The sequence below is a fragment of the Anarhichas minor genome, unplaced genomic scaffold (genome assembly GCF_050575085.1).
Source record: "Anarhichas minor isolate MPS153535 unplaced genomic scaffold, ASM5057508v1 ptg000010l, whole genome shotgun sequence".
In the NCBI taxonomy this organism is placed as follows: Eukaryota; Metazoa; Chordata; class Actinopteri; order Perciformes; family Anarhichadidae; genus Anarhichas; species Anarhichas minor.
In genome coordinates, this window is record NW_027466456.1 from 8,201,593 (window position 1) to 8,214,841 (window position 13,249).

Sequence of the window (13,249 nt, forward strand, 5' to 3'; positions counted from 1 at the left end):
TTTTCAGAGTAATTTAGCAGAGGACAGTAAAAGTATCCAAAGGTATATGTGGTCTGAAATGGTCCAATGTCCTGCATGTGTCCTTCCACTGTGCACTATTCAAAAACGTAATGTCAGCCCTCTCAGCTAACAGGCATTGGCATAAGCAAGACTTAACTCTGCATTACTGGCTTGTTGACAACCCTAAACCACAGAGAGAGGTGTTATCCATGACTGACCACAATCCCTTAACAACACCAACCACTGTATTGTGAAAGAATCACATATAATTGTGCACCACTCAACATTTGGTCACATGCTCTGGCCTCAAATATAGAAACGTGTTTTATTTTTTACTGTTTTTGCCTTAATCTGGAGAAATCAGGAGAGAAGATGCTTGTGTGTTTGCCTCCTCAAGTGTTAAACCAATTAAACGAAGATGTACAATTTTCTTCAGAGAGGTTAGTTCCTTCCTATTATTGCTTGTGAAGAATTCATGGATCTCTCACTGCCCCCTAGTGAAAACAGACAAATGCATCTGACACAAATCCTGACTGCTGTTACAGTATTTTGTTATGTCCTGTTGATCCCTTTGCCAACAACCAAAATCTGTGTATCAAAAAACAAATCTCAATATTTCAATATTTTATGGCTTACTTCTGTATTGTTTTAATTAAAAAGCTGTCCATTGACCAAAGTAGACTGAACAACTGAATAATTAACTTAAGAAGAAGATAAATACATGTTAAGCATCATGGTTACTTCTTCCATCTTACAAAGCCTGTTTTATCCTCTCTGTTCATTTTTACACATATTTACTGTGTGATGTCAGCGTACCAGAACCAATTATCAAGTCATGCAAAATAAATTTAGATCAGGTCACTGATCTCTTCTCATGCAGAGTGTAGACTCACACAAGCATGTTGAATATGACATATGATATTATTGGAGACACACACACAGCAAGATGGACCCTAAGGATTAGGAATGTTAGGAAGCTAAGAGCTCCTTAGCTCCTCCTATATAAATTCTGAGCTGATTATATTGTGTTTGCATCTTATGGATACACTTTTCTAACATGTGATAGTTGTCTCCTAGCCTGTTTATGATATTTGATTTGCTGTACAAGTGTTTTTATGCTGCTAGCTCTCTTTTGAACAACAGATTGTAAAGGGAAATCTAAATGAATGAGTCATTTGTCTTATTTCAACTGAACAATGCTGTAGCCCCCTAGTTTCAATGTTTAATGTGTTGTGAGCTGCAACAGAGCAATTGGTATTTAACAGGAGCAGCCTAATCTATTTTTCGAGGAAAAATCACTTAACTATTGAAAAACAGATTAAAAACTGAATTGAATCTCTTCTTCAAACTTTTATCAGAGAACTGATATTTGATTTGACTTCAGTTCTTCGATCTTGCTTGAATTGTCTTTTTTTATTTCACCAAGTAAAGTCCCTATTCAAGTATTCTAGGAATGTAATAGAGATTTTTGAGAGTTGGCACACCTCTTTATTGATCTTGATGCCTGATACTTTTCAGTGCTACCTAATAATATTTTTTAATACACTGAAAATCTAGTTTGGCACACTGTATTACATTGTTCTCTTGAAAAAGATAATGTGAAACCACTACTTTACAGTTTAAAGGTAAATTTCAGAATGAACAGCGAACATTGCATAATTTCAGCAATACTCAGTTTGCCCAATTAGAGTGTTGAAGCTTTGGGAAACCCCCAACAAGAGGGCCAAAGCTCCGGCTAATACTGTAGCCTACTTAGAAGTGAAATCTGAGAGCCAGAGCATCATTGAAAGAGAAAGAAATAGAAACATTGGGGATCCCTTTGATGAAAGAACAGATAGATACTTAAAGGTAAGTTAATACGTAAGGACAAAATGAATACAAGACTGGTTGTAATATAATACATAGACTTCCAGCTACAAATTTCCCCCTGGGGATGAATAAAGTACATATCTATCTATCTAATGTACTTTGAGCTCAATGTATTTCCTGGAAGCTAGCGTAGAACTTCCACTTTATGTATGTATTTGATGCGTTATACACAAATCGTTTTTTTTATTTGGTGATTTTGTTAGTAAAAGTAAATCAGGCTTTTTTTAAAGTTACATATGAGCATTCCAAGAAATTATGTTGCATTAAATTGGTCGGCATATCTATGTCTTACTGACTTATTAGTGTTTTGGAGAGGCATGAGTCTGTTCTGTGAAGTCTAAGGGCTAAAGGGCTCCGTCCTCCTCTGTTCGGAGTCCTTCGTGGCATCAGGGACAACAAGGGGATTGCTTTAAATAGCACCACAGTTGTGGCGACTTTTCAACACTGTAAGGACAGCTACCCTGAGTCAGACTGGGCCTTTGCCTAGGGTGCTGCAGCTCACCCCTGACACCCCTATGAATATGTTTATGGTGGTTCAGCCCACACACCCCTGCTGAAGCCTCAGTATAGACTGTCTCAGCAGGCCAAAACTGAATCAGTGCTGCTGGATGGACTCACCGATGCCAGCTGTCCACATCTCTACTGAAAACAGTCTCAGTCCTTTGGAAATATCAAACAAAAAAAGCTCAGCAAAGACTGCTAAATTTGTGGACAATAACTATTTTTTTGTACACTTTTCATACACACTGCACAAATTGTCAACAAATGATCCATTGACATGTCTCCATATCAATCAAAATATCAGAGGAAATCCTCTTGGACTCCTCCCAGTCTGCTCACTTTTATACAAAGCTGATCAGGTGCTACAGTTTCCTGCCCACTAAAACATCATGACGCCACTGCGATTAATACTCTTTATTAATGTCTAACATGCATTCCTCAGGCATAATCATCATGGCTTCACTGAGTCCACTTATTGTGAACTCTCTGTTGTGTTCATGCTGAGGGCTTGCATGTGCTAACCAGATATAGGCTGTTGATCAACTTAGCGTCAACATGATGCTTTCTCTTTTGCAGTGAATACATCTCATAATTTCCCAGCTGTGACTGCTGACTAAGGAGAAAACGCAATCCCATCGCAGAACAGGTGCCACCTGTAGACAGAGCACACCACACACCACACCACACTGAGGGAAAATACCCTTTTTTCCCAAAAAAAAGGGTATTTTCAGAGTAATTTAGCAGAGGACAGTAAAAGTATCCAAAGGTATATGTGGTCTGAAATGGTCCAATGTCCTGCATGTGTCCTTCCACTGTGCACTATTCAAAAACGTAATGTCAGCCCTCTCAGCTAACAGGCATTGGCATAAGCAAGACTTAACTCTGCATTACTGGCTTGTTGACAACCCTAAACCACAGAGAGAGGTGTTATCCATGACTGACCACAATCCCTTAACAACACCAACCACTGTATTGTGAAAGAATCACATATAATTGTGCACCACTCAACATTTGGTCACATGCTCTGGCCTCAAATATAGAAACGTGTTTTATTTTTTACTGTTTTTGCCTTAATCTGGAGAAATCAGGAGAGAAGATGCTTGTGTGTTTGCCTCCTCAAGTGTTAAACCAATTAAACGAAGATGTACAATTTTCTTCAGAGAGGTTAGTTCCTTCCTATTATTGCTTGTGAAGAATTCATGGATCTCTCACTGCCCCCTAGTGAAAACAGACAAATGCATCTGACACAAATCCTGACTGCTGTTACAGTATTTTGTTGTGTCCTGTTGATCCCTTTGCCAACAACCAAAATCTGTGTATCAAAAAACAAATCTCAAAATTTCAATATTTTATGGCTTACTTCTGTATTGTTTTAATTAAAAAGCTGTCCATTGACCAAAGTAGACTGAACAACTGAATAATTAACTTAAGAAGAAGATAAATACATGTTAAGCATCATGGTTACTTCTTCCATCTTACAAAGCCTGTTTTATCCTCTCTGTTCATTTTTACACATATTTACTGTGTGATGTCAGCGTACCAGAACCAATTATCAAGTCATGCAAAATAAATTTAGATCAGGTCACTGATCTCTTCTCATGCAGAGTGTAGACTCACACAAGCATGTTGAATATGACATATGATATTATTGGAGACACACACACAGCAAGATGGACCCTAAGGATTAGGAATGTTAGGAAGCTAAGAGCTCCTTAGCTCCTCCTATATAAATTCTGAGCTGATTATATTGTGTTTGCATCTTATGGATACACTTTTCTAACATGTGATAGTTGTCTCCTAGCCTGTTTATGATATTTGATTTGCTGTACAAGTGTTTTTATGCTGCTAGCTCTCTTTTGAACAACAGATTGTAAAGGGAAATCTAAATGAATGAGTCATTTGTCTTATTTCAACTGAACAATGCTGTAGCCCCCTAGTTTCAATGTTTAATGTGTTGTGAGCTGCAACAGAGCAATTGGTATTTAACAGGAGCAGCCTAATCTATTTTTCGAGGAAAAATCACTTAACTATTGAAAAACAGATTAAAAACTGAATTGAATCTCTTCTTCAAACTTTTATCAGAGAACTGATATTTGATTTGACTTCAGTTCTTCGATCTTGCTTGAATTGTCTTTTTTTATTTTTTAGAATGTATTTTATTATATTTTTATTTCTATTCTCCTAAATTATTGAATTAGTTTTTATCTTTTTTAATCAAAATTTAACGATTTCATAATTTGTTGATTTTATTTTTAAATTGTTCTGACTTTTATGAGGCACTTTGTAACTTGTGTTTTAAAAGTGCTCTATAAATAACAAATATAACTATCATTTAAATGTTGAAAGTGTGGCATTTCATTCATTTTTGATGTCCTAATTACAATATATGGCCAATTAGGCTTTATCATAATTAGAATATATCTTAATTGTTGATAGGGAACTGTTATAGGCTGCATAGATTTAGCTCCAGTTTGTTGAATCACTCGATATTTATTAGGGACTAAGCAATTTTCTAGAAGACACTTGTTGCTTTTCAGTAGAATTGAGTGAAAACTGGTTGGAGTTCTGCCCATAGACATAAGAAGGTGATGCCACACGATCATCAGAGGGCCATGCGGACATGCGCACCATTGGCAGCGAGGATCCAGCCGATTTAAACAACTTCCTGGTCCGGGAAAATCTGACATTATCGCGACAGCCTGTTCGTATGCAGCTCAGCGACGGGGGCCTGGCGCTGGAATGCGAAACTATAACTTATTTAGTCAAAAACAAATCGTTGACAAACCTCAGCGTACCATTTCAGAAATATCACAGGCCTCCTTTGGACTCCGCTATCGTCCGAGACATGAGGGAGACTCTTAACATAGGGTGAGTTTTATGAAGCCATTAGTGGCTAACGCGCGCTAACTTTAGCATTGGCTAGCTAGCTAATCCATCAACACCCAGGCTTGTGACAGCTGACCAGCCAACAGGACCAAGCTAAGGCTAGCATTAGCAACGTTAGCTGGCAGGCAATTGACGAATAGAGTTAATCTCGTTTAAACAGGTGACTCGTGACTCGGGGGGGGATTGTGTTGCTGATTTAGTTACGGGTGACATCGACACATCTCCCAGGAGTGGTAATGTTTCCTGTCGTAGCCACACAGCACTCCAGTGTGGATGTGTGTTTTGAGTGATGTACGGCGGCTAACTGATGCTTATAACTAGCCTGCTAGCTTGCAATGGTATGTCGTCGTTGCTTGGTGCAACAGAACGGCTAAACAAACAACAACAGACTGACAGGCACCTTGCTAGCACTCGTGTGCTGATGGGAATGCATACCAGTAACGCTGGCGTGTTTTCTCTGTGTTCGTGGTGTGTGTTATGTTTCGTCTGCTTCACCTCCTGGTGGGTAAATTATGTTCTTTCAACATGAGGCATGTCAACTCAGGTTGACATGCCTCATATAGACTATTAAATGGATTATTTCCCCCCTGATGTAATCACTGCTGACACATTGGGTGTGCGACAGACAGTGCTAATAGGATTACTTCGAGCATTCCCTTGACATTTGAGATTTGACCTCAGTTTTGTCTCTCATCTTGCATCCTCAGGTTATGAGACGAGATCAGTTATTTCAGCATTTGCAGCTTTGGGCTCGTTGACTCTCTGTGTTGGCTCAGGATGGCGCAGGGAGGCTCTCAGCTTGACTACCACATCCTCCAGGACCTCAAGCAGCGTTTCCCAGAGATCCCAGAGGGTGTAGTTTCCCAGTGCCTTCTGCAGGTAAACACACACATACACATGCAAAGTTCACTTTGTTAGAAGGTTTTTTTTTTTTAGGATATCTTGCTATGTTTGCATTTCCTGATTGCCAACCTCTAGTATTATCCTTTATGATGCAACCTTATGATCCACCCTGCATGACTGACAATGTTTTCTGTTGCTGTCACAGAACAACAATAACCTGGATCTTTGCTGTCACCTGCTGGCTCAGGAGAGTAACAGATACCTGTATGGAGAGTTCCATCACAGTCCAGAGGAGGGGCGACTTGGTCGAAGCCACATGCTACACATCAGCCTGGGATACCCGGGTTCAGAGGCAATCAAGGCAAATGGAGGAGTGGCAGGAGTAGGGCGCTCCCTTGTGCACAGCAACAGTGACACTCGCATCGAACTCCAGCGGCCCAGCTACCCTGAGCCACTGTCAGCCCCCGCCACCATGGCCCCCTCCCCGGGTTACAATCCTTTCTTCATGAACGATCAGAGCCGCTCAGCTAGCACTCCCACTCCTCCACCCACAATGCAGGGCATTTCTCCCACCTACTCCCCAGTCCCACGTTACAGTATGAACCCTATAACAGTCACACTTCCGCAAAATAGTATTCCCAATGTCCCACAGGCTCTGCAGATACCCCCTGGGCACTACCCAAACAACACCAACGCCACCCTGTATAGTCGACCCTCACCTTCCCAGAGCCCACAGCCAGCACCCTGGTCCTCCTCAGGGGTGCCTGTATATCAGCATCAGCAGTCCCCCTACAATACTCCCACATACGGCTCCCCTTACAGCTCCCCGCAGCATCAGGTCCAGCCCCAACCACAGCCCCAGCCGCAACCTCAGCACCAGCAATACGTCTTCCTCCCTATTAGCGCCCCAAACCTTCCCAGCATGCCCTACCATCACCAGCAACAACCAGCTGTTTATAGGCCCTACCACACAAAAGGCTCCCTCAAGAACCCGATAGAGATTACCCTGGAGGGTCCACGACCTCGCAGCAATTCGCCTGTGCACACACCCCACCCGCAGGGACAGCTTTACATGGCCACCAGCCCTTCGCCCAGCTCCCCTTCGAGGGGCATCACTATGAGTGGACCTTCAGGGCCGGCAGCCTTCCACCCTGGGATGTACCTGCAGCATCAGGGCCCTACAAGGCCTCGACCTGCCTCCTCTCCTCAACCGGGCCAGTCGGCGTACACCTTAAAAATCAAAGTGTCCCCAGGTGGCCAGGCCCAGAGGCCACTCGGCTCACCTCCTGTGGCCGAAGCCGAGTCTCTTCTCAACATAGTAGACCAAGTGGAACACAACGCTGCCCCTGCACCCATCCTGCCCATCTCCGCTCTGCCAGGGAACATTGTCAGTCAGTTTCAGCACATGCCCCGACGTTCAAGCTCAGGCTCTGATGATTATGCCTACACACAAGGTAGGATATTCTTGTTTTTTTACTGCCTATTTCTCTCACTGATGTTTTACAGTTGGAGTTGATGTGGCTGTTTGGGGATGTGTTGTCTAAAATGCATGAATACTAGACCAAAGCCTGTCGCCTGAGAGTAGCTGACTTGATCTTCAAAGACTTTTTTTAGTTGCTTGTCATACTCAATAATCTCTGTCTCAGCATGTACGGTCACTAATATGATACAAAACAGCATATTAAAATGTTCATGTTCACCTTACTGATTTCACTAAAGTCACACATTTTCATGTTTGTATATATGCATACATGTATTTGCAAATATTCACGATGTTGAGCATTTCCTATTTTGGACTTTATGAGAGTTGAAGATCCAACTTCTTATTCAGTTATGTACTGCATCTTTGTGGCTTTCCGTGGATAGAAGGTGTTGCTGCTGTAAATGACAGCAGACCTCTTATGTCAACTTTATGTTTGAAAATGTTATCTTTTGTTTAAAATTATGACAAAGTGTTGATATAAGTGGTTAGGGTTGCAAAGGGTCGGAAAATTTCCAAGAGAAGTTGAGCACAATTTCAATATATAATCATACCTTTTTAATGGGGAGCTTGTTTGCGGGGAAATAAACATTAAAAAAAGCAATAATAGGTCTTATGACATGTTTTGGTTTAAGTATGCCTATTGCATTGAAATGTAACCATGCAATTCATTCATCCCTTTCAGAAATATGTAGTATAGACGGCATGAAACATGTGCAGCAGTTACCGTAGGCAGTGCAAGTATCAGTAAAAAATGAAAGAACACTTCAATCCCCTAACTTGCATCAACCCACATTGTTGGCTCTAATTTAGAGCAAACAATTCTTGGAAGGTACCTTTCCCTATTAGTTAACTTGGTAGCTAGCTTACTCACCGACTGGCACAATTCATATTGTATGTATTTGACAAATCAACGGAATTATTTTGGCAAACAATGGATTATGTCTATTTATGATGGGGTAAAAGGCCTGTTTCTATTTGCATATGATACGGTAAAAACATGCCCTGAGCAAACAACCCCTATAATTATATTTTATTTCTGTTCATTTTTCACTTTTAATATTCACAGATTTTTGCCACCCTATTATTAAACACACAAAATTAGTTTGTTCAGCCTTGATGTCGATGTTGCGCTTGAGTATTGGTAACAGATAGAATAGAAACGGAGAACTAAAGTGTGATGTTTCCCTCCAGCTCTGCTGCTCCACCAGCGGGCCAGGATGGAGCGCCTAATGAAGGAGCTGCTGATGGAGAGGCAGAAACTAGAGCACCTGAAGTCCGACGTCAACAGCATGGAATATGACGCCCTTCAAAGACGCTTTCGAAGAGTCAACTCCACCAGTCTTATACCCAGAGTAAGGACTGAACATGATTACTGTCTCCTCTTAACAAGTTCATGCCACCACAACTCTTCTACTTTTTCACATGCTCACGAAAGGTGACCTACAACAATAGCCTGTGAAATGATTATTATCTCCTTATATCTTAAAAACAATCCAGCTCGACTTAAATTAGTATTCCAGGTAGAGCTAAAATGCCGCAATAATAAGTTGCTGTATTGTATCATACAAAGTGATGTTTAAAATAATTTCTTACCTGTAAGAAGAAGATTGAAAGGAGGGATGGGGAATATTTGGGTGTTTTTTTTATTTTAGTCTAATCTAACTGGGTTGTGTGTTTGCACCGTCTGCAGCCTGAAGAGATGACCCGATTGCGGAGTCTGAACAGACAACTTCAGATTGATATCGACTGTACCCTGAAGGAGACGGATCTACTGCAGTCTAGAGGTATACATACACACATGCCAACACACACAAATGCACATTACTACACATCAACTCTTTGAAGTGTTTCTCTGATTTATCTGAAAGCATTGATCTTGAAAGAGCCAAGCCCAGAAGCAGACAGAGTTGGGTCCAAAGTGATGGACGAGGCTCCATCACACTGCATACAGATGCAGCGCTCTAAAATGACCTGCTGGTCCGTGACAGGACCCAGGCCCATCCAAGGTTGACCCACATTGGGCCCCATACACAGTGTTTGGCTGGTACGTGATCCTTGTTGATTACGTAATTGATAACAGCATTGCCTCAATATGCCCCTAATCACAGTGTGTGGAAATGAGTTGCAGTGCTTTTATATATTTACCAGGAGTGGTGTGTTTTTTGGAAGCTGAAACAGTCTTCACTGGCAGCGGGCTCCAGAATGGGACCGGTTTGCTTGAGATCGGCTCAGTGTCACTGAACGGTTGTGTCGTGGTCCTCCTGAATAATTCGTGGAGCATCCTTCGACTTTGTTTCAGACTTCCAAATGCCTTCTGGCAAACACTGGCTGAGATGTCATGCATACAAGTTTTTAACCACTTTCTCTCACTCTTCCTTAAAGCAGAGAATAGAGAAGCACCCGGGCGGAAGTCTTTATGTAAACAATGTCTCTCCTCAGAGCTTTTAAACGCTGACTTCCCTCACCAGTGCCCCTCTCGCACTCTCACACACTTGTTTTTTGAGGATGGCCTGATCCTTAAATGAAGATGTTGGAACTTGCAGCAAAAAAACGCAGCTGCAAAATAATTGAATTTGCTGGTCAGCCCCCCCGAGTTTGAACGTATGCTTCTTGGTTGCATTGTTTCTAATTACAGAACAAGGAATCTCTGTTTGTCTGCGTGTTCTTCGCATCTCTCGAGAACCGTTCATCCGGTCTACTTCAAACTTCGCGGGTGTATTGGCTGGGGACCCAAGGACTTTCAGTGTTGAAGTTGGTGCGATTAGGATACGCAAGGTTCAATATTTATAAACTTTGAATAAACAAGCGATGGCGCTCTGTGCGGCAGCAGGGGAGTCGAGCATGTTGTCAGCAGCTGGCCTTTACGAGCTGCAGCTCATAGACTGCAGTCCACTTTGCTGCTGGATGTAGCAATGTTACAACCAAGCAATCTACTGCACTAGTTTCTTCAAATGTTGAGCCATGCATGTTCATGTCTTTGATGGCAGAAAATAAAATGCATGTTCAGAATGAACTCATACTAGTTACAAAGTTGAACGCAACCATTTATTGCTGTTCCTGTATTACTTTTCCTGTTGTTGTATAGAAATATTTAAAACTTTGTTTTTATTTTTGGACTGTGACCAGTTTTTTGAATGGAAAAGAAGATCTCAGTTGTTGTAGAGTTGAATGGATGGATGTTGTTTTAGGCTTTAGAAAAATGGCCCTAATTGTGGTGTTTGTTGGGACAAACAGCCGATGTAAAACGTTGCCTTCATCGCTCACAAAGCTCTTTGAGCCAGAGAACTCTGCGTGCAGAAAAAATTCCATCCAGTTGCAAAAATAAATCAGAAAATCAAATCAAGTTAACATCCGACTGCACGCCTGTAGCTGCTAGGCCCATTATTCTTTTATTTATTTTTATGCTGATAAAATTATGCAACGAAGCAGAGAATGACATCCCATGTTCATAATTGTGGTCCTAAATCTATTTATAACTATATAAACACCCAAGATGAAGCTTCCTTATTTGATGTTGCGGTTCATTTAAAATAGATCTCTAGTGGCGACATGCCGGGAAAAAAAAGCTCAGCTTCATCTACTGGCGAAATCCTGAAAATGTCTGAATACTGCTTGACTTGGCTTATTTATTGTAGCATTGCCCTAGCGGCCGTTCAGACCAACTTAAGCGCTGCAATAACAAACACAAGGGGCTGCGTTGGTTGAGGCGCGTTGCTTCATGTGCCAGTGAGATGCTTAAATACAACCCAGGATGGTGAGCGTTAGAGATCCATGAATCTTGAGGCTTTTTGGATGTCAAAACACTGCACAGCAGCTTATAATACTAAGAGACAGGATTTTACAACTCAGCATTAGCCATTTTACTAAACTCATGTTACAAACTAGTCTAACAGGAATGTGCATGTACTTGCATGTATTCGATTGGCCAACACAGTACGTAGTCAAATGTTCAGTACTTTCAGTATGTTCAGTACTGTGCTGCAAAAATGGAGCCAGATTTGATTTTTTATTTTTTTACCTGCTGACCCTGCACGGGTCGGAACACAGCTGTCTGTCAGGAGGTTCAAAGAGAACAGCTGGAAACTGGTCGCACTGATTGGACTTCTGGTTGGGATGGGCACTTTCTAAACAAACGTCTGGTTTCTGCTTTCCTCCTTTCCTCCGCAGGGAAGTTTGATCCAAAAGCAATGAACAACTTTTATGACAACATCCAGCCCGGTCCGGTTGTGCCGCCCAAGCCTGGGAAGAAAGGTGAGAATTTTCCGGCACCACTTTGACCAGAACATCAAAGTTATGTTGAGACATTTTCGTAAGCATGTGTGAAGAAAAGAAGAAAAATAAATGTTCTACCAGTAATAATCATACGTTAATACTGTTGCCAAGATGCAGATTTACGTTTCAGTGCAAGAACGTTCAGGCCTTTCCTTGTTCGCATACAGTACTTGGCTTCTTTGGCTTCCAGCAAATTGAAGATTTGTGACATTTTTATTTAAAAACTGAGACTAAAAGCTGAATTTGGTCTGTGTTGGTCAACGTGGTCTCCACAAATGAGTTGGCCTGTAAACTATTGCTATTTAGTGAATGCCCATGTCTATCAACATGTCTACTGAATGTTTAATGCTTAAATTGAGTGACATCCATGCTTCATTTTAGCCCGGAGTTGATGACTCTTTTTCATGTACTGCTTCGCTCTGTTTTTGTGAAAAGGGGATAAGGGCCCCAAGCCAGTCCCGGAGCCCCCGAGGGATGAGGACTTCGAAGGCGCCCAGTGGAACTGTGAAAGCTGCACCTTCCTCAACCACCCTGCCCTCAACCGCTGTGAACAGTGCGAGATGCCGCGTTACACCTGAGCTTAGCACTGCGCTGTATTGCCCACCCCTGCTCTATCCCCGACCAATCCTTGGATAGTATGAGCCCCAACCCTTCCAAAATCTGCAGAATCTGTCTCGAGGCCTGTCAATCAATATGTAAGCCCCTCTTACCTGCTGAGGAAGAGCCACTATCCCCCTCTGCCCACTTGTCCTGCTCCTATCTACTACTCCTGTGCACTTTGAAACCTTTTTTCCCATTGGAGGGAGGATGATGATTCTTATTCAGGACAGTTGGAGCCTCTTCTCATGGCAAGTGTATAAAAGAGGGACGCGCTGCGACTCTGGCAGTCGGTGGTTCGGGGCGTCGGAAAGGTTAAAGCGATTAAGGATCGAGGAGGAGGAGCTACGGTTTACCTAGAGAACATTCCGCGCAGAAAGAGTGACTGCCCTGTTTACGCTGCACCCATTCCTGAACTCAAGATGGAGGCACTTCCACTTTAATCTCGGACCTGTAACTCTCACTCTGACAGTGGAACAATGAAAGCAATGGTGTATATACATTCTGACTAATGCGAAATGTAGACTGTACACTGTATCTGGCTCTGTATTGGAGCTCATGTCACTGAAAGACGAACACTAAAGACATTTGCATACGAGTATATTCCTGGTACTTTTATGCATATTATGCCACCATGTATTATGTGTTCAGAAGATGTTGATTTCCTGTGCAAATGCCTCAACTTGCTGTACTTAATAAAGGAGCTGATTCTATGTGACTTGACCACGCACAGCTGGCATGTCTGCATAGTTATTTTTTTAATAATTCACAGATGCTCCTTTTTCCCCCAACACACAA

General features: G+C 42.0%; 1 protein-coding gene across 2 annotated transcripts; it reads left to right on the forward strand.

The window, feature by feature from the left end:
- The first annotated feature begins 4,969 nt into the window (after positions 1–4,969).
- Positions 4,970–13,220, forward strand: tab3 (TGF-beta activated kinase 1 (MAP3K7) binding protein 3). Of its 2 annotated transcripts, XR_012953092.1 has the most exons (8): positions 4,970–5,238; positions 5,964–6,135; positions 6,305–7,553; positions 8,774–8,934; positions 9,273–9,366; positions 9,451–9,626; positions 11,750–11,833; positions 12,290–12,344. XR_012953092.1 is itself a non-coding variant. In XM_076088000.1 (7 exons), exons 2-7 carry the CDS (start codon positions 6,034–6,036, stop codon positions 12,430–12,432), a joined length of 1,833 nt encoding a protein of 610 aa, XP_075944115.1. In that variant the 5' UTR covers positions 4,974–5,238; positions 5,964–6,033; the 3' UTR covers positions 12,433–13,220. The 2 variants fall into 2 exon arrangements, 1 of the variants encoding a protein (XP_075944115.1); XM_076088000.1 differs by lacking the exon at positions 9,451–9,626 and having other exon boundaries at positions 4,974–5,238; positions 12,290–13,220.
- Positions 13,221–13,249: the final 29 nt, after the last annotated feature.